General features: G+C 35.4%; 1 protein-coding gene across 1 annotated transcript; it reads right to left on the bottom strand.

Annotated features, from left to right (window-relative positions):
• Positions 1-251: 251 nt before the first annotated feature.
• LOC139687594 (P protein-like) lies at positions 252-21,957 on the bottom strand. Its single transcript, XM_071584812.1, has 19 exons — positions 21,716-21,957; positions 21,298-21,429; positions 18,051-18,200; positions 17,422-17,637; positions 16,652-16,808; positions 15,309-15,381; positions 14,713-15,080; positions 14,455-14,561; positions 14,108-14,264; positions 13,957-14,028; positions 13,697-13,828; positions 13,443-13,558; positions 11,456-11,594; positions 11,215-11,353; positions 9,393-9,537; positions 2,688-2,736; positions 2,329-2,562; positions 992-1,250; positions 252-901 (listed from the first exon to the last, which is right to left on the bottom strand). The coding sequence occupies exons 2-19, from the start codon at positions 21,420-21,422 to the stop codon at positions 720-722; spliced, it is 2,820 nt and encodes a 939-aa protein (XP_071440913.1). The 5' UTR covers positions 21,423-21,429; positions 21,716-21,957; the 3' UTR covers positions 252-719.
• Positions 21,958-23,140: the final 1,183 nt, after the last annotated feature.

Genomic DNA, 23,140 nt, shown 5'->3' with positions numbered 1-23,140 from the left:
TCTCCCAAGAAATAGAGTGGACAGGAAATAGAGGGAATAAATGCAACCATGCTCTTTACGTGATAATGAATGCTCAACCATGGAAATATTGGATTGGCCAAATTTGTGTGTGAGCTCTAAAACATTTTTTAATAACTGTGGTTTATCTAAATAAGAAGACAGCTGTTTCTGGAAAATTAATTTATTGCAACAATGATAAAATTTCATGAAAACAGTAATCAATAAATTACAATAAAACAATCAATGCCAAATCAATCTTAAGTTTCACAAAAACTTTGGTGTCATCAGTATTATACACTTTCCAGTACTGATTATCTCCATCTTTTACTTAGCTAACTTTATGAAAATAAGTAAAATATATTAAAAACTCTCAAAATTTGCCTCACTTTAAATATCCAAATAATAATTGTAAAATCTGATCATGCTGAAGATTTAGGAATGGAAGTATTCTTTCCAAAAAATGACTAATTTACAAATTCAGTGAAAAATTCATAATGATGGACACCAAGATGTTTGCACTAAAATAATAGGTATTGAAATACTAAAAAAATTCCCTCCTTAAAAATTAATCATTTTTTCATTCATCCTTACATTCATAAATTTAATAAATTTCGTGCATCTTCATGAAAGCAGCCTTTCATAACAATATCTTACAATACAAGCAGGTACTGATTAGTTATACATTTTTTTAATCCCCTGGGGAAAATAAAATTAACAGATCATGAATTCCAGTCTAAAGCAACATGGCATACTAATAAATATAAAGTTACAACAATTATACTGGCAATTGTTATAGGAAATCCAACTTTAAAAAACTGTACAAATGTAAAACGGTAGCCATGCTGCTCGGCTACACCAGCACATACAACATTAGCAGATGCTCCAATGAGAGTTCCATTACCTGTAAAAATAATGAATTATCTTAGCGCTCTGAGTCATTAAAGATAATTGTGGAATTGAATAAATAATAATTGCAATTTTCATGAGTTACCTCCAAGGCATGCACCAAAAGCAAGAGCCCAAACTAGTGGTGGCAAAGGTAAATTTAGCTCTCTGTTAGCAGCTAAAGATGTGATAATTCGTACCATTACAGTGGTTAATGGAATGTTGTCCACAAATGCTGAAGCAATAGCTGATACCCACAGTATTAGTAATATTGCTACTGCCAGCCTATGTTCAGGACCCACGCTGTGGATTAGGCTTTCAGTTTGAATACCAATCCACTCAATTAATCCAAGACGGGACAAGGCCTGAGGGTAAAAATTTGTAGAATTAGCTTTGGTAAAATATTTTTACTTTTAGTTGAAAGTAATGAGTGAATTGTCGCAAGATGGGTAACCATGCAATTAGGCTCTCTCTACGTGATGATGATTGCTCAACCATGGAAACTCATCTAGGTGTCATCTTAACTTGAAATAATATCTGCTCACAAAGTTTTACTCAGTATTAGGTAATAATGTTTTTGTATCGTATTTATTCTCACACTGTTAAAGTTGATTGCTAAACGTTGCAAAAGATCCAAGTTTTAATGCAAATTAATGATTCGAATTTAATCGGTGGATGGGGATCACTGTTATAATCCCTTTACTACCTGAAATTTCCCGTACTCTTGAAGTAGGGTGCCCACCAACTGGGAAAACTTAGGAAATTTTGCTCTTCTGGACAACTTAGGCAATAAGGCAAATATTCTGGAAAAATTCTGGAAGTTGTTTTTAAAAGGTGATCTGATTCTAGTGCCTTGTTTATATTTTATCTACCTACTTTACATATAAAGCCATAACATTTTGTATGCCATCTTTTCCATATTATATCACGATTGCCTGGAGACAATAAATACATATAGTATTATATCATATCTAATAATAAAGATTTTGCTTATGACTGAGTAGCTTTCAAATCAGGTATTTTGCAAATCACATAGTCATGCATATTTATGGCATACAGCAAGATCTTATGTAACATGCCCAATATCATAATGCGAGTACCAACTTTCTTGTCATTTCTGACCCTTTAAGCCTATAATAATAACAGATTGACCAATAGTTGTCCAAAAATACCCTTGTTTGGGGATATAGAATGCCCAAGAAATCTGAAAACTCTAGGAATTTCTTAAATTTTCTACATGTCATTCATAGAGCTGGCACACTGATAAAATCACATGCTTGGGCTTAAATCAGGATTGCCAGAGGCATCACCTGGCAAGGATTATGTTCTGAAATCCTATAGGTAATTGCAGCTAAGCTATCATGGCACCAACCAGATGCCTACTGTAATTATAATTTTGACTAATTCCCAGACTTTCTGAACTTAAACAGCATTGGTACTTACCTCCATCAGTATGAATAGGGCTGCAAAAAATAGGAGTGTTCCCCACTCAATTCGAGCTAGGACACCCTCCAGGTCTTCCTGATCTGCTAGGATGAGGAGAAGTGTAGCTCCGAGGAGTGCTGTCCACCCCAAAGACAATTGTAGCTCAGGAAGTGAATGTACAAAGAATATAGATATGACAAATGTCAAAACCACTGTACTCTTGATCAACAATGGCCAGTCCCTAATTGGATACTGGAAAAAAATTGTTTTTAATCTGGTGAGGAAAAGGATTTTATAAAGGCTAAAACAATGGCATCATGAAAGCATTGACACTCTGGGAGTTAGCATTTTCTTTCGTCCATGAAAATATAGCTTACCTTTTCTTGAAGTTCTTCCAGATTGGCTCTGTAATTTTCCTCAGCAAAGCTATAAAGAAATTCATATATTTTATAAAATCGATTTAATATAAATAATTGCTAAACAAAATCCCCAATCACTGTTCATGAATAAGAAATGCTTCCCAAAAATATAATGCTGGAGTATGCAGTTTGATTCATTGAGGAACACAATTAAACACCTCGGTGAAATTCCAAGATTTTTACAAAATCTTTCGGTAAAAATCCATTTTCAGGATGAATAAAATTTCTCTTTCTGGGCTAATGATATAATATGACTGATGGTAATGCTAAATACACAACTGCTTCAGCTACTCATGAACTGTTATTTCATACTAACCAGTGATTTAATATGCATTTGCAAAAACTAAAAAAAGAAACTTACTATTTCCATATTAAGTGGCATGAATTCCATGTTCAGTAATACCACATTGTTATTCAAAATGTTCAAAAGTGTAAACATGATAAATATTTATTGAGTGGCAAGTACTAATTTACATATTACATGTTAAAATTCAGGTAATTCAAGTATTGCAAATTAAAGCTGCGGACCATAACACAGCCAATAAAAGTTCATTTACTCTATATACAATGCCAAAAGAACCTTTATGAAAAAGGTTCAATTAAAAAACTCTCTCCATCATCATTACTTCCTTCAGGGATCACAATTCATTGTGAGATGTGTGAAAAAAGTACACAACCTTGAATTTTCCCCCAAGCAGTAGTGACACTAGACTGGCATCAATATGCTTAAAGGAATGAATATGGGAGACAGCTAAATGTGCATGCTTTCATTTTTTCTCCACCTTCAAGTGAGTCAGTCACTGGCTGCAGAATGAGGTGTTGTAATATCTGTTCTTTGCTTTTCGGTTTCTTTCAAGATGACTGGACAAGTTGATTTTATATAATCTTCCATTTATTACGGTGTTCAGAAGCTCAGGATCTGTGTTGGTAGTATCCAGCAGATTCTGTACTGAAGATGATACACGAGTGTACAGGTACAATTCAAACCTCTTTATAATGAATTTGGCACATACTTTAATCTTTGTAACTTCTACATCACCATATATGCAAAATACTATGCTTCATCACCTTTCTCCTACCATTTTGTATCACTGTAAGAACTTCTTATTTGTTACTTTGGTTGAAATTGTCATCGGAATCATTACTTTTGTATCCCTTGAAAGGATCTAGGGCTGTCTGAGAACTAGCAGTTGTGCAATCATTGCCCCCATCTGTACTGAATCATCTCTATTGATTCCCTACCACTTTAACTCCATCTCTTTGATTTCCCTTTCTCCTCTAATAGCATAGTAAGTTAAAACATAAACCACTTCTTGTCCTTCAGTCCTTTTTCACAGTCTGGTTTCTTACCGATTGTGTAGATTGTTGCTGATTATTGAGTTATCAATTCCCATTTTTATTTACTTTGTCATAACATAACTCATTATTATTAGTGGGATATGCAGTGAGGCAAGGAATGAGGTTTTTGTGCTCCACAGAAATATTTCTGAGACAAATGTTCTTCGTTAATCTTGTACTTTGCATGTTATTTAGCCTAAAAGAACAGATGGGCAGGAACTGGGGATGTGCCTAATCAGTATTAGGGCCAAGTAAAGAAATGAAACCACATGGTTAATTCAAAAACATAGGAAAGGACATGGAAACTTCTTGCACACAAACATAGCCCACTACCTCGATTAAAAATTTGATCCTTGACAACTTTACCTGAAAATAAGAGCATGGCAGTTTTAAACATTTACTACAGCTATTATTCACCTGTTGAATTCATTAGCACATAAAATAATGGTGGTTTCTCGTGCCTTTCCTGGTAATTGTGTACTATGAGGAATCTTGCCTGAGGGGACCATTTGTCTAGGATTTGTTCTAACTTTCATTTTCTGTGTGTTTAATTTATTAAAATCACCAACACAGGGATGCCAATGCCTTTTTTATCTTAAGCCTATAGTTACCATTTATTGATTATGAAGATGAGGTATCTAGAGGATGTAAAAACTATTACTGAACAAGTTTCGGAACCTGTCAGTTATATTTTGATGTAATAGTAAGATATTTAGATGGAGGGCCTCTATTATAACTTGATTTTGCCCGTGTTCAATGAGAAATTAAATGTCCACTGTCTTAATAAAGCTTTTTTTGGCATTTCAAGCATTAATAAAGTAATTGGAATGAAAACAAAACTTACTGTATACTATGGTTATTTCTACTCCATTATGAAATATGGAATAACATTGTGGGGAAATGCAACTGGCTGGGAAAATATCTTTAAAATACAGAAAAAATACATCCGCCTGATAACAAATAGCAACTACAGAGAAACTTGTTGACCTCTATTTAAAAAACTGAGAATATTAACCTTACCATCCCTATACATATACGAATTATTGCGGTATGTCAATAGTAATCTGGATATGTTCTACAGCAACCAAACCCATCATCACCACAACACGAGGAAAAAACACCTGCTAGACATCCCCACTCATAGACTAAAAATTTTAGAAAACTCACCATATTATTTGGGCATTAAGATTAATAATGAGTTCAGGGTAAGATTAAAACACTTTGATGGTATAATTACAAACAGTATTATGGAAAAAATAAAGAACATTTTAATTGAAAAGTTTTACTATTCAATACAGGAATTTTTTTTGAAGATAATTGATGTTAAAATATTGTATAATATGTATTTGTATGTATGTTTTTGTAATTTGTTGTTCTATTTTTAAACGTGTTGGACAAGACACCTATTTGTAGGTAGCTGCCAGCTACCGAAACTTTGTAAATGTAATGTGCTAATAAATGATTTGATTTGATTGATTTGATTTAATGCAGGTGGGATGGAGAGAGATTAGGACCTGCTTCTGAAGATCATGTAAGCTATTTCTGATCTTTTACTTACTGCGTACTAAGGCAATCAGAAAAATAGTGCTCTGGTAGCAGATCTGACAGGAATGGAAAAAATTATCATTACACATGGTTTACTGCATGTTTTAAGCTTTAGATTATGCTATTTTCTTTATGCTATATTGTCTCTACAAGGAAAAAAGTATCTTGTATGAAATTATAATGCATAAAATCTTAGATGAGTTTCATGGTGACCGAGGTATAAATGTTGTACTTCCACCATAAATGACATTAACAAATTCAAAGAACTGTAGGAGGTGCCATGACAACTTTTAACCGAGTCACCCTCTAATATGCATTGAAATGCAGAATTTTTCAATTGTAAAAATCATTTCCTAAGACCAGGATTCAAACCTGGAACTCTAGATGTCCAGCTGAGTCCTTAAGCCAATTAAGCTACTAAGGCATCCTCTTACACTCCAAAATTTTGGGGGCTTAAAAGTAAAATAACAAGATGTTATGACAAAATACCATACATACAAATTGTAAGTGAACGCCTCGGTGGCTTAACTGGCTAAAGTACTTGGCTGGACATCAAGGGATCTGGTTTTGAATCCTGTTCTAATTGAATGAGTTTCACACTTTGAATATTGTGCATTATAAATAACATATTGATTATAATATGCGCTAAAAATTAAGGCTGTTAGTCAGGGCTATTTTATGCAACACAAACTCATTTGAGATTTAGCACTAATGTAAAATGTGCCAACTGGGCAATTATGTTGGCTGTTAAATGAAGATTTTGTTTTTGTTGTTTTATTCATGTATTGTGAAAAATTTGAATTTTATGTTATAATGTCTGCTTCAGTAAACAAAACTCCTGCAGTTTTTTGAGAAAGGGAAAGACTCTAATATTAAAATCAGGAGGTCATAAACTAGAGCTGGTGGAACAGTTTTACATATCTCAGAAGTGTTGTGGACCAACGTGGTCAAAGTAGAATGGATATAAGAAGAAGAATTATATTAGGCAGAGAAGCTTTTACAAGGAGGAGGGAATTGATGGTAGGTTTGAGTAAGAATGTTAACGAAGTACTTGTTAACACTTTGATATGGAGTATGGTTTTGAACAGCATGGCATGGCAACAATGGTAACTGAAGCAAGATAATAGGTGTAGATTTGATGCATTTGAATAGTGGGTGCAGAGGATAATGGAAAAGGTGAAATCGGCAGAAAGGAAAATAAATGAAGTGGTAAGCAATGTGTGGATCATGAGGGGACTGATGCAGTGGGTAGACACAGGAGAAAAGCAAAGGAGTCTGGAAAGATAGATGCAGAGCATTTCGACTGGTAATGAGATTTGTTGTTGAAGACTTTGATAGAGGTAAGAACCTTAGGCAAGCAAGAAAGGGGCAGGAATAAGATATAGCATGTTCTACAGAATGAATTCACCTATCACCCTCAATTGATGAAAAATACTACCAACAAAGGTGTCCTTCATAATGGAGAACCGGAAAAGTCTTGAGGGGCTATTTCTGAGTATTTGGAGGATGAAGAACCCACTAAACATTGATTTTCATTAGAACCATTTTATGGCGAGTTTTCCAAAGAAACATCTCATCTGCAATTTTCCTGGAACCAACATACGAGTGACATGCAATGTAATTTTCAATATTTCTGATTGTACGAGGGTAGTTTGAAAGGTCCTCAGAATTATCACCAGATGCCAGCACAAGTGCCACAAGTTTCCTGGGCAGTAATAGGTAATCCTTTATGAGTAAGCATGTGACGCATCAGTGCTCTGGAAGAGATCTGTGATGTGGATCTTTGTTGTTGTTCCCATGTAGTGATTTGTGAAGATGGAAAAATTGAGATTGGAGCAGTGAAGAAAGGTGTGAAAGCAAAGGAAATGCATGGAGACTTTCAGAGCAATCTGGGAGAGACTGCTGCTTTATATTCAACTGTTGCCAGGTGGACAAATGAGTTTAAGTTTGGTCAGAACAGCTTAGATGATGATCTGTGTAGTGGTAGGCCAAAATGAGCCACTACTCCAGAAATTATTGCAAAAGTGTGTCAACCCTTTAAGTGCAGCAGGCCAATATATCAGCTTTTGCATCTTGGGTGGAAAGTGTGCCGGGCCAATATGAAGTCTACTAATCATGAACAACAGCTCAAACGTAAGCTGTTGTTCATAATTAGAAGACTAAAAAATAATTATTTTTAAACATGATGAAAAATTCATTAATAAATACTACTTCATCTAGTTAATATACAATATAAAAAAACTGGATATCTTAAAAAATGGCTTCAATATATTTTTTCCCCTCAGATGATACATTTGATTACATTACCCTCCACACTTTCCTTTAGTATTATAGGCAAGACGAAGCACCAAGAGGGTTAAATGGTCAAGGAGGATGGCTGACATAGAGCAAAAGATCACTGAAGCTGTAGGGATGTCATCTATTTGGGCATATCACATTTTAACAGTGGAATTGGTTATGAGAAAATTATCTGCTAGAATGCTGTGACTCTTGACACAGGTTCACAAATATATCAGAATGGAAATTCCCAAACAATGTTTGACCCAGTTTAAGGGCAACCAACAAAATTTTCTGTGCTGGTTTGTAACCACAAATCAAACTTGGATCAACTACTATGTCCCAAAGACAAAACAGCAGTAAAAGCAGTGGAATCATGTTGATTCATCACCACCAAAGAAGGCAATACGGTTGGCTGGAAAGGTGATGGCGTCAGTTTTCTGGGATACGAAAGGGATTCTTCTCTTAGATTATCTTCCCACTGGTCAAACAATTAATGGACAATACTACACTAACCTCCTGGACCAACTGCAGCAAGAGATACACCAAAAAAAGGCCAAGGAAGAAAGTCATGTCTTATCAAGATAAGACACCCCACACGTGTCATTGCCATGGCAAAAATTGTCAACTAAGCTTTGAATTGTTGCCACACCTGCCTTATTAGGCTCCATCAGATTTGCATATCTTCCCTAAGTTCAAAATTTTCCTTGGTGGGTACAGATTCTCTTCAAACAAACAACTAACAGCTGAAGTAGATGGGTATTTTGCAGGCCTGAAGGAATCTAATTTTTGAGAAGGGATCAACACATTGGACCGGGTGCATTAGTGTACATTGAGACTACATTGAAAAATAAAGTTTCCCTGAGGCAAGTCATTTATTTCTATTCCCTTCTGAGAACTTTTAAAATTACTCTCTTACAGAATGTTATTCAATGATCTTTTTTCATAGTGGCTGCAGAGGTGTTAATATTTACTTCCATAAGAGCACTGACTGGACCTTGAGCTCCATTTTCCTTTGTCCTCTCTCTTTAAACATCGAAAGCTCTATTCTGGCTATGCTACAGGGAAAAGAATACTAAATAAAAAGTTTCCTAATATGTCACAGTATGTAATGGTTTGTTCAGGGGAAAACTTCATTGCAATGTAGTGTATTGCTCATTACATGCTATCTCCATATTTTAACTGAACATTTTTCAATTCGTACAAGCTATTGCTGATGCAATACCAGAGGCGCTGGTGAACTCGTGCAACATACCAACTACACGCTAAGCTAACAATACACCTTAAAAATGGTATAGTATACTGAAACGAGCCTGTATTTAAGAATCAATGAAGTGGAAAATTGAGTTTCTGTCATTAAGAATGTAGCTATTAAATTTTTGCACATTGAAGTATGTGAATAAAAATTTTATGATCATTCATTACGAAACATCCCTCAATCTCATGCATATAAAATACAAATATTTCTCAATAATCAAAGAAACAATGATATATCTATATTACCTTCCATTACTATTCTTCAACTTTAGTTCTGAAAGAAGCCTCTTGACCTTTTCGAGAAGGCTATCCCTGAGGACTTCTTCATCTTTAGAATAAGATGACAGTGAAGCAGCTGCACGTTGACATATAGCAATCTCATGGCGTAATTCTGTATTGAAAAATAAACACTTAATGGATGCTCTTTCAAAATTTAGGTGTTTTAATTACCTACAAATATTGAAATAATAATGCAAATCTTAATTCATTGTCATGGCATCCATAAATTTAACAAACACTCACTGTTAAAAATGAACCATTTTTTCCAGGCCATATCCCCCTGTAAATATATGGGAACCTTGAAATCCCAAGGATAACCGAGGGGAACTAGGTTCGGGTAATGTGGGACAAGGATGTCATTGGAACCTTTCAATAGGGTCTTTTCCATATGTTTCAATTAATAACCAATTCCTTCTGTTCATTCTTATCTCACACACCTTCAGGAAACCAGGATATTTTTATTTTTCTACATAATTAATTTCCCTTATACCCTCCTGTCCATTATATTTCAATATTGAATTCCTTCTGAGAATATTCCCTTTCCACTGTAGCATTAGACCAATAAACCTGAACAGAGGGGATTCTTGGCATGAGCTATTCCAGTTTTCCCATGCCTGTCATTAGATCCTAAGCCCCTAGGATATGATCTCCTATCTTCATAACTTTTGTTTTATTGTTATAAATATGGTGGCTGTGGAAATCCATCCTTCAAATATCATGTCATGAGATCTAAGATAAGTCAGGCAGTTCATGGTACTAGGACAAATAATTGTGATCTGGTCTTGAAAGCTGCGATTATAACCTATTCTACGGAAATATTTTAATATGATAGCCATAGTGACAATTCAAAAATAAATCTGGTCAAGTCCCCTGGCTTGTATCAAAGAAGTCTGCAATTTACATGCTTTGATATATTTATATGAAAGATATAAGGTAATTTTCAACATGATCATATCTTGTCAACTGTGCCTTCAACATTTTCACATCAATTTCAAGACAAAATGATGTGAAAAAATTGGAACTATGGTTGACAATCATATAATCATGTGGAAAATTACCAATTATCTTTTGTTTACAACTGTGGTATTCCATGAAGTTAAGCCAGATATCAGACTGTCTTGATTGGATTAGAACCGTACTTTTTGTTATCTCTGTTAGGATTTTAACTACAAAAATAATCTTATGTAAACACAAAGGCAGTGTATAAATGAGTATTGAACTGGATTAAATATTCTCCCAAAATGAGGTAAATTTCATGCCATTGTAGAAGGCATAATGCACAATGATTGTTCAAAAAATTGTTATCTCCGTTTACATATCAAAATTGGTATTCATAAAAATATCTTAGGAATGTTTATAACAGATATATCACATTAGTTAAGGGACTACAAATAAAAAAAAACAGTAATGGCAGGACATGTCACCATGCAATATTTATATATCAATTTTCAGAAAAACAAATGTGAAAAATAAATTTTTGAGACTTAAATTTTGGCCAAAATGTACTTGCCTGTCTAAATAGTTTTTTCAATCCAAATATTGGTATTCAGATCTTTACCTACACTTCATATAAGGTAAATGATGCAGAAATTAGGCATTCTTGTTATGTCATGCTTTATCAAAGTTTAAGTACATATGTATATATCAAAAGAAATGTTTGCTTAAAAAAGTCACTTGAAAAATCTTTTGATTATAGCTAAAGGGACTACAAATAAAAAAAAACAGTAATGGCAGGACATGTCACCATGCAATATTTATATATCAATTTTCAGAAAAACAAAACTAATACCTTGGACATCCTGAGGTTCATTGTTGTATTTCAAATCCATGATATTCCGAAACATGAATCTCAGAATTAAGTTCACAGTGATCATAACAGCAATTACTCCAATCGCCATGTGCATAGAAAATTTGGTAAAATCAATGCCCTGTAGAATTTTAGGAGCAAAGAACAATTAATTGATATCATTCATTGTGCGATTGTACATTATGTAAAATTACAATAATCAAATATAAAAATAAATACTCACAACATCAATTACATCTCTGTTGGAGGCAATGATTACATTTGGAGGATCTCCAACAGCTGTTGCAGTGCCACCAATGTTGGAGTAAATTACCATTGAAAGTAAAATAGGGATTGGATTCATTTTCATCTCTTCACAGAGTCTGCAAATTAATGGTAGATTTAAAATATAAAAGTAAAGGTATGTACCCAAATTAAATTGGACAAAATAAAGTGTGTAATGTGTGTGCATGCATAAATGTATGTGTGTGTGTTCAAAAAGGGAGGTGACTTTTCAAATTTCACTGGCAACAGACAATTTTTGATTTTTTTGTTTTGGTATATCCCAAACATTTGTTTACAGTTTCAACAATATGGCATATTTAGTTTGTTATTGACAGATTCAAATGTTACACGTGTTTTGGTGTGCTCTCCAATTTCCTCCAAAAAAAATGGTTCAAAGAATTTGCATAAAATTTGGTATAAAAAATGGAATTAAGTGCTCCAAAAAACCCATATGTGGACAGTGGCTTTGGTTAGTCTGTGCCGAGTAAAAAATTATGGTACAAGCTCCTCTAAGATGATCGAGAAGATGTCAATGATGATCTCGATGCCCCTGCATGTCAACAACAGATAATGTTGAGGCAGTGAAGAAAATTGTTTTGAAAAAATCATTGAATCACTATTAGAGAAGTTGCTGAGGATGATGGCATATCGGCTGGCTCGTGCCGTGCAATATTTTAGGATATTTTTGGTTGGCGAAGTTGGCTCCGAAACTGCTTAATTTTGAACAGAAGAACATGAGTATTGTTCAGGAGCTGTTGAATGACGTCAATGATGATCCTGATTTGCTCAACAGGATCCTAACTGGTGAAAAATCATGGGTATATAGTAATGACGCTGAAACCAAAGCCCAATCGCCCAATGGAAGAACCCAGGAGAACCAAGACTGAAAAGAGCATGCCAAGCTTGATCAAATGTTGAGATTTTGCTCACTGTTTTCTTCAATTACCATGGCGTAGTGCATCAGGAGGTATTACCACAAGGTCATATGGTCAATAAGAAGTATTACCTTGAAGTTATGTGCCATTTACGAGAAACAATATGAAAAAACGTCTGGAATTATGGAAAAACGATTCATGGCTATTGTATCACGATACTGCACCTGATCACTCATCTTCGCTTGCGAGAGATTTTCTGCCGTACATAACTATTCTAACTATGAAAAGTTTTGATGAGCCTTTTCTTAACATCATTACTCATCGTCCCTCTCATCAATTTCCTCTTTGTGAAAACCTCTTTTTCCTAGTGGAATTCTTCTCCTTACATCCCTACTACTTCGACCATTTTCTATATATTCCTTCCATCTCTCATGGATCTTTTATGTTTCAGCCATTATCTTACCCAACTTATCTATAACTGTTAACACAGATGTTCCCTTTTTACTTCCTGATAGTGTTTTAACCTTGTTGTATATTGCACTAATTTCACCCTTCCTCTGCAAACTTTCAATAGAGGATTTTGCGACGCCATATGGCAAAATATATCCATATGCCATTATTGGTTGGTTTATTTTTCTTCCTTGAAATCTGGCGCTGAAAGTGGAGTCAGTACAGGAAGTGGAAACGCCAGCAAATCTATTTTCCAAGGCAAAGGTACTGAAGAAAGGGTAGAAGTTTCATTGGCACTTGAGGTATCTATCTAAAAAAGGGTGAAAGCACCACTTTGGAAGCAGTTGTTACTTAGCAGTATACTCCTCGAGTTCTTTCCTTGTCCGGAATTAAGATTGATTCAATGAAGGATTTTGAACACCGCTGCTATGTTCAATAAAATGAAAGTAGACACACTAGATCAATACAGATCACACTAAGTTAAAAAAGTTTAAGAGTTGACTAGGTAATTACTAACCTAGATAGTTTTAACACAGACAAAAGCTGACTTCAGATTTCCTCCAAAAACTGACTGTAGGTGAATTACTGGACATTGTATTTGGTTATCATGCCTAGAATTACCTTATTGTAACAGGTGTCATCAGAAGAGTAGTGGTCACATTATCCAAGAATGCTGATAACACTGCTGTGAAAAGGCAGAGTGTGTTGATTAAAGGCCATATTCTTCCACCAGTGATCTGTAATGAAATAAGCCAGTACCATATTGTTCTTGGACCACAGGAATTAGAAATTATTCATGCATATTTCAATTTCAACCAATGTTGAATTGCGCAGCAGTTAGCTAATGGTTTTTAATTCTCTAATGTCCTACTTACTTTGTATGCAAAGACAGCCAAATAATCAAAAATCCCAGTTTCTGACAAAACAGCCACTAGAGTCATCATTGAGAATAGGAGCAGCAAGGTCTCGATATCAATCCATGAAATTAGTTCAGGCATTGTTGGTCTCTAAAATGTATATAATTTCCACAGTTAAAATATAAAATATGGCTCAGAATGGATGAATTTGAAACGGTAACATTAGCGGCAGTAGCATAGATAACTATTTACAACCCTCTCAAATCATAATTCCTTACCTCATTCAGTGCTGCAAGGATTGCAATTGACATGGTTGATGCGAGCATAGCAGCCAATGTTCGGTGGACAACCTAAAGAGATTACAACAATTTTAATGCTTAAATTAAAACCTTGAGAATAGATGCTCAAAAAGTACAAATTCAAACTTACATCAAATATAATTAAAACGTATAACCCCATAAGTACCAAAGCGGCATACACAATACCATCATCCACATTGATCGGGGAAGGATCATATCTTATGGACACAGGAAAACTATCCTGTAGATTGGTTTCCAACCTAAGCCGTAATAATCCCTTGGGAGGACTGTAATGAAAAAAGTCAATCTTTCATTTGTCTTTCTAGTTAGCAGGTTACTCATGCAATAAATAAAGTTAAAAATTTATTTACTCTGGGGCTTTTTTTGTGTCGCTGACTAAGCAACTATAATATTAATTTTATGAATCACCTCATTAAAATACCTTTAAACCGCAATACTTGGAAAAAATTCACATACCCAACCTCAAAATTACTTAGATGAAAGACATTATGCTGCTCCACCTCTGGAACAAAGTCTACAAGAGCCTCCGACACAAGTGGAACAGTCCAAATATCACTTATACGCTGAAAAAGAGGAATCTATTCTGTAAAATTCAGTGCAAGGCTAAAGAAAATGCTTTAGGGTATGTACATGTAAAACAAAAAAAATACAACCAGACATATGCTATTATCTATTTTAGCCTTAGGCATAAGATTTTTAATTACCAATTATTACCTCTGAATACTTGAACTTGGAGTGAATATCACTGTTATCATCTACTTCTTGGTGAGATGACTCATCAGAAGTGCCTCGAACAATTGAAGCATTGGAATCAATTGTAGAGTGAAGGAATGACACTGCTGCAACGGCAACAGCTGCATCTGGGTCACTGTCCAGTATCTCAGATGAATTTGAAGGAAATGATGAAGATGAAGCCATTGCAAGTAGTACAGCACCTCGTGGAGGTACCCATGGCATATCTGTCTGCTCTATCCAAGCCTTAAGCCAGTAGCGTGATAGGTTAGCATATGCTGATGGAAGAAGTGAGCCTATCAGCAAGATAGACATATCAGGTGTAGTGGGCGCTTCTAATATCCAAAAATCTACTAGGATTTAAGGAGGTAATCCTGAAGATCTATATAGTATGTGTGGAATAATAGTACCAGATCATAAACCACATTGCACAATTGGTATTGCTGGTCATACTGCTAAAATGTATGAAAATTTATTGCCCAAATGAGATTGATATTGCCAGTGTTATTTTAACTCTTAACTGATTGCTCGGAAAATATTTGTTTTCTATTTCCTAAATTTCATGATTAAAAGGATACAATTTGCCTTCCCTGGAGGTATTGAGGTTTGATGTGTGTACTTCACTTTTTCACTTTTAGTCATTAAAATCACCTGAAAATTTAAAATAATAATTTGATAATGAGACTGTATATGTATTTGTGGCCTCCTTTGCCACAAAAGAACCAGGAGGAATACATATCGGAAAGCTGAATTTTTTTCCTATTAAACCACTCCTAGAAGAGTGCAATAATATAAGACTACATACAAAACCAAATTCACATAAATTATACTTTGGAAATCTTATTAGACTATTTTATCTGGAATCCATGCTTTGTGATAACTTGCCAAAATTTGTTTCACCTTAAACATGATATCTCAATATAAAGGTGGCATTTACCAAGACATCATGACAAAATAGGATTGACTACTATTAGAAGTTCCTTCAAAGTAGATTTATTGGTCAGGCATTTATGCATTTCATAGCTCCTTTGTCCTTGGATTTTAGGACCTCTAAGAGACAAAAATGTCCTCTCTCAAGCAATCTCATCAGCATTGCATTTTTGCAGAGGTTTCAAGTAAGTGCAGTGTTACACTAAGTAAAAATCTCTAACTTTAGTGCCTGTAAGAGATCTCAAGGGGTATTTATTAAAAACTTGAGAGAGAAACATGGGTATGATACTAGCACTTCCAGAGTTGAGATATTTTGTTTTAATAAGATCTCAAGTATTCCTCCAGAACTACAAGGCCAGCGGTGAAAGGAATTTTGAATTTAAAGGTAATAAATCATGAATGAGGGAAGGTGCCTGTGTGGCATCACTTGGATTAAGAAGATCTATCATGTTAACTACTGGGTTGCAGTAGTTGAGGGGTAGAGTTCAACTACTGATCAGAGGGCCTGGGTTCAATTTCCAGGCAAGCCTCTTAGGGCACCTGCTGCTCCACCCAAGCTATGCGATTTTTTGGGTACCAGACCTTCCTGAGAAACCATAACCGGCACAGGGAAGGAAATTGGCCCCCCTACCCTGATATGTGAATTTCACATGCCGTATGGGGCTTAGTACTGGGTGAACTCTACCATCACCCACCACACAGACCTTCGGGTTGATTACTGCATATATGGTTTTTTTTTAAAATATTATTACCAGATACTGAACACTCAAATACAGAACTTCATACTTTTTCAAGTAGTATTATGCTGCTACATCTCAATTATGTCAGAAAAAACAATTATCTTGTTTGGGTTGACCAACTTGAAAGGCTTGGTAAAGTGAGACTGTGCTAAGTGCCACATCCATTGGAATCCATGCTGCTTGCAAAACATGCCACTGTATTCAATTTTACGAAGATATTTCCACCACCATAATAAAGAATTAGAACTTACTGTGAAGAGAACCCATAAAGCAAAAAGTGCAGCCATTCTGGCATAGCGGAATACTCTTCTCATAACTCTCCCTTTAACAACTCTTGATGAGGCATCTTCATCATCATCATCATCATTGCAGAATGCCGATGGGGGAGGAATAGGGTGAAATTTCCTCCTGAAAGAAATTTTATCTATGCTTAGAAAGATGATCAAACTGAGCAGTGAAAGCAAAGTTTACATTATATTCCCATAGGCTAATCAATCCTTAAAATTTATAACAACATCCATTAAATTATCTGACAGTCTCAAATTAGTATTATCCTTATACAGGGAACAATGGTTAACCCTATTTCTGAAAAAAATCTAAATTGCCAATTAAAAAATGCCCATGTTCAGCAATTGGATAGGTATAAAACATTAGAAAGAAGTAAATACTCAGATTTTGCAATGCTGACAAAATTTTTAGCATAATTTCAAATGAACATTGTTACATGTGGGCCTCATCAAGTTTGTTAAAACAAGTACATAAATAAAAAAATGAAACAATTTTGCAGCATGGTTTTGAAGTCATAGTTATCATTGAGTTCTGAAGTTAATGCATCACATGATGTTATGTTACATCCCATAGCTGTTGATTGATTTGCGCAAACTGCATTATTATGGCAAGGCAAACAAGTAATCCTAAAAGAATTTAATCTGCACATGATACAAGTTTTTAAATAATGCCAAAAATACCATATCACATACATAATGGTATTGTAATAGTGATATGCACAGGGAATACATACTTGCGTTTAGATTCAGCACTGCTGGATGGCTTAGTGTGCGTTGGTGAAGGAGACAGAGCACTCACACTGCTGTAAGTGGTTCTTGCTTTGCCTGATAGTTGAACAGATGCAGCATCCTTTATTATTCCTAAGATACAACTAGTCCTTGAGGAATCAGATGATTCAGTAGTATTACTACCCTCTCCATCACTTGAACTATACTTTCTTTTTTCTCTGCTATAAGTAAAAGAGGGAATGAAGGACAGTACATGAGCAACAAAACAGCAAAAATGATAGGGGACAGACTATCAGCAGCTCCAAAATCTGGTAATTTAGGCACTAACTCTATAAATGAAAAGACAAATCAAAGAATATTTGTGGTATTTTGAAAGAAAGGAAGGAAACTTCCAGGCCCACATGCCTGTATAGTATTCCTCCATAGTCCCACATGCTTCCTGAACATTGTTCTCCCTGCTACCCAACCCTGACAACCAGTGGTAGCTCACAGGGGTATTTGGAAGAAGTTAAGAGGAAAAACCTGTAGGTTAGTCCAAAAATCAGGGTAGAGTTAGAAAAGTCTAAATAAGAAGTGATTAGATCTACAGAACAGCTCTGGAGATTTTCTTCTTGTATAACTATAAAGGGCTTACCTTGTAGGAAATAGAGACTCGACTGAACGTTGCTCATAACCTTTGCGGAATGTTTGTAAACTAGGATCATTCTTTATTCCTTCGGGTAAATCATTCCAGACATCCTGAGCTTCTCTCGATCCCCTGTGACTTGGCTCTGGACTTTCCTCCCTATTTCAACAATAGAATTAATTCATGGAAAATAGCTTTACAGGGAATGTATTGCTTTCAAATGGTAACCAAGCATCTTTTTAAATAATATCTTTGAATATATGCTTACTGCCAGCCTGTTCAAACTTGATGCACATTACAATGTTGTTTGATGCTGAAGAAAAGAGAAGTTTTAAATTCCTATGTTAAAAAACTGCTAAACTTGGGAGAAAATGAGCAGCTTGCTAAAAAATAAAGACTACCATTTACTGGTAGAAATTAAGAATTTAAATCTGGTGTGATCAACTGTGATTATATTGGGTCTGAAGTTATAAAATTGCATGAGACTAACTCGGTTGTGCTAATTCTGTCCAGTCATTAGTAAATGGAGCAATAATAATGGGCAGCCTCATTCTTCATTGAATTGAAGTATCATTCAAGGACTTAAAACCAAAATGATATAGAAATAAGTGCTGTGTCAGCACATTCATAGCAGTCTAAAACTTTTGTTTTAGATTATTTTTTTGCAGTACCCATGATGAAGATTAGTGACAGTTAATTCAAAAGAGCTATGGGTTTGTAGAACTACCATTTTTCCATGATAAATACCACTTTAAAATTTTACATTGCACACGGTGAAAGCAATGGACATTTCCTAGTACTATTTTGCAAAATTATATTGTATCAGGCAGAAAAATAGCCTAGGGTAGACATAGACTGAAGTGGGCCTGCCGACTCTAATGGTATTTGTTGAGTTGAATAGGGATACTTGGGGTTAGAATGACTGTTAAACAACAAAGTGGGCCTCAAGGTTAAGGGGTGCATAACTGAATAATAATAAAACATTTATTTGGACAAGATTGAGACTAGATCTCTCTTCTTTCACCTAACCCCATACTGTAGCTGAGATATATCAGCCAAGGTGGGCCAAGAGAAATTTATTCTCTTAGGGACTGAAAATGGGGATGGGTGGCGACAGAAGTCAAGATGGATAATGCTTGAGGAAGTTTAGCAACTACGCACAAATATTTGCCCAAGGCATCTTAATTTTCAAAATATTTACGTACAGACAATCTGTTTATTCCTTATTCTTAGCTTCATACATGTAGATGGCAGTACTATTGCATAGGGTGTCCAAAAACGGCCTTTTCATTAGATGCATAACAGAGGAGCCTGGATGCAATGCATGCTCCTCAATGGCCAACGAGTTTGGATGCACCTTATATTTAATTCTATAGATTCTTTTATATTTTGCTTTAATTATTAGGTCAGATAGAATTTCATTTCAATAATTTTAAACTTTCCATCTTATTATGGCATTTTTTTTATTTCGCAGGGTAATTTTTTGTTATGAATCCTTATCATTATGTTTGTGTCAGGTATGGGTCATTTAATTTTAATCGCACTTTTCTTGCAAAATTTTTCACATTTTTAAGTTAAGCTTAGTATCAATTAAATGCTCATCTTATAATTAGTCTGTCAGCACTTTTTCATTTTTGTTGGTTTTATAACTAAGTGGGCTAACTGAGTGAAACAGTGACTCCTTTTGCGAAGGTTTGGCGAATGACTTATGGTTACCCAGCTTTATTCATGCAGACAGCTATATTTTTACTTGGGCATTACTAAATACTTACACTCTCCAAATACAACATTACGATTTAAGATTACTTTCCGTAATATTCATACACCAAAATAAGATTTAACAAGCATATAAATGAGGCATGGATGCACAATGTTCTTGGTCATCAAATGAAGCACCATGCAAAGAAATATGTTCTTACCTCTACATTTCAAATAACTATATCCAAGTAATTGATAAAATGAAGTTATTACAAGATTTACACTGCATTCATTAATATATTTAATTAGAAATAGTCCGAAAAAAGCACTTCGACCTTTGAATCGAACTATGCACATTGATATAACAATTTGACTATTACATACACCCAAGCCCTCGGTGGAGAAAAAACCTAGGTGGGAATCGAACCCGCGACCTCTGGGTTGGTAGCAGAGGACGTTACCCTGCCTCCCCGGTGACGGCGGGGTAGCAGAATACGCCAAATTTCTGTTTCCTAAGGAAAGCTCAGCCTTTTCCCTCCTTGCTTTAATAAAGCCTTAGTTTTTTGAACGGGTAAAAGTGATCTCTCTCAAAGAGAGAACCACTGATATTGTGACCAACACTTCCGCCATGGCGATTAATCTTCTGATTGTCAACTCGCTTCTAGCACTTGGAATTATGGAGTTGCAATATGGCTTATTTAGGATTAACCTCTGTGTCCTAGATCTGGAGGCGAAATGTGTGCCTAAATTTGCGCCCTCTCGCTACCTAACGAGTTAGGATACCCTTCAAGGAGCCGTCCATCCTAACTCGAGCGATTTAGACGCCTAAACGACGAGTCTGGACGCAGCTGTAATTGTGAACGAAGCGGTTACACAACCACACTCCAGAGACAAAGGAACAGTCAAAGCAGTTTTTTCTAAAAGCGATCTGGCTCCGAAAAAGGCGAAGACAGTGAAATCGGCCGACATAGTGATAGCCACTGTTTTTTGGGCTGCACGCGGAAATATTTAACATAGATCACTTGCAAAAATGACAAACGATAGATGGGAAGTATTTTACGTCGTTATTGTCCCGGTTGAGCAAAGAAGTCAAGAACAAAATTGTCCTCATTTGCCAAAGAAAAACATTCTCTTCCATCAAGGCATTCATGGATGTACTCCTACGCAGTTTCGATGGTTAAAATCATAGAATTTACGTTCAAATAACTGCAACACCAAGATTTGGACTCCATTGGCTTTTTTATTTCCAATCGAAGAAATAGCTCGACGGAAAACGATTCGTGTCGAATGAGGAGGTCATCGCTAACACAAGATGTCTATTTCGAAGACTTTCCGAAATCATACTTTTTGGACGGCCTAAAATAGTTGAGTAAACGCTGCGAAAAGAATCTAGCTTGAAGTAGATTTTGTTGAAAAATAAAAAAAACTACTAAAAATAATGTTTCCTATTTTTTTCCAAGGACTTATTGAACGACCCACGTATTCACTGTATACACACCAGCAGTGCCTATGCTACGCTATTCCAATAGCCAGCCTGCGAAGTCTTAACGAAGCTTACCTTTCGAGTAAATGTTGCGGTATGTCTTCATCAGTGCTTTCAACCCGTATTTCGGGAATCGGTGACACCACAGCTGGGCTTCCACCCGGGGGACTTTTCGATCCAAACCATTTTCTAAAATCCATGCCAAACCTGGAACAAAAAGAATGGAGATTATTTATTGGAATTGCACTATTTGGTTGAGCGAAGTGTTTACAGTTCCTTTTCACACACCGAATGACGTATAAGTATAATTCATTTAGCTAATTAACAATAAAACATGAAATGAATTTCTATACGACGAATTTAACTCGTGGCTATTAAGGTTGGCCGAAAAATAGAAAGGGGGCGGAAACCTCTGTCATCTGACGATAATTCAAATCATTAAATCACTTACAGGATAAAATATTATGAGCAATAATTGGAAGCAACACCACACCTTAGAACCAGTGTAGGAAAATACTATTTTCCAATAGAACTTGGGAATATATTCACTCAAGGAACCTCTTCATAAACTTCCGAGTGCACTCTTGATGCTGAAAGGCACTGAAATGATACTACCAAACTTATCACGGGAATCCTAGCCTGCCCCACCGCTCGTAAGATCAGGCATGAGACTTCCGAGCCCTATTTGAAACTGGTAAGAATTGTAATTGGAGCGCGACAGGCACCTTCAACTTCGAGAGATCGACATCAAATAAATATAGTTAAAAAAACCAAAAAATAGTTATTTCCCTTAAATTAACTGCAGCATTTTGATATTTGTAGGCTGAAGTTAAAATTGAATTTTAGTCAGTATAGACTTTGAAGCAAATTTAAGCTGTTAAACGGTGAGTACATTTTACGCCGAGAAATTCACCTACACAAGAAATTGATCGTGACAATTTAATTATTTTTTTCCGAATCGAATTATTTTCCCAGAATATGTATTTATTTCCATTAATACACACATATTAAATATATTGAAAATAAAATGTCGCATAATTTATAAGCGCCAAGGCTCGCATGGAAAGAGTAATTAATAATCGCACTTCCACTATGTAAAGTAATAAATCTTTACGATCATAGTTTCGACAGTATTTTTCAATTTAATTCTCTCATACAAAGCGAAATAAACGATTTAATGGCTGAATGTCTTTAATAAATATAATTCCAACATTTTCACATAAATGAGTTAAAAGGTCCTATTAGACCAGGGGAAAAGTGGGAGATTAACAACGAGAGAGCCCAGGTTCGATCCTAATGCTAGGTACAATTTTTTGGTACCAGAACTTCCTGCAAAACTGAAAATCTGGAAAGAATACAGTTCTTTCGTTCCACCCATTGCGATTGCCGTTGATTATTTACATGCTGTAGGTCCTAGCAATGGGACCTCTACCTAATTACATGAACCTTTGGGTTGATAACTCTTTCTTTTTTTAAACCGACGATATGCATATGGCAGGAGAGAAAACCCATATTATCAGTTAGAGATAAGACGGGTAAATAATTGTTGAAACAGAAAAGATCGTAGAGAGATGGAAGGAATATATAAAAGAACTATATGGGAAAGAACTTAGGCCAACAATCTCAGATACAGAAAGAGAATGTGACATAGATTAAGATAGTTTCGCTCCAGGCATATTTGACTATGAGATAGAGAGGGCATTAAGGGAAATGCAATCAAATGAGGTCTTTGGAGTAGGCAACATTCCTGCAAAACTGCTTGAAAGATTTTGGAAAATGTGGGTCTTCATGGACTATTTCATAGCATTTATGAGAAAGGAATCTGACCAGAAAACTTTGTGATACCATAGCTACTTCCTATTCTCAAAAAGTAATGGCTGATCATATGAGGACTACAGAAAAATAAGTTTGACTTCTT

This window comes from Hetaerina americana, unplaced genomic scaffold (assembly GCF_022747635.1).
Source record: "Hetaerina americana unplaced genomic scaffold, ioHetAmer1.1.p SCAF_2, whole genome shotgun sequence".
NCBI classification, from domain to species: Eukaryota; Metazoa; Arthropoda; class Insecta; order Odonata; family Calopterygidae; genus Hetaerina; species Hetaerina americana.
The sequence above is the reverse complement of the archived record's forward strand: the minus strand, read 5'-3'. Positions and strand labels throughout refer to the sequence as shown.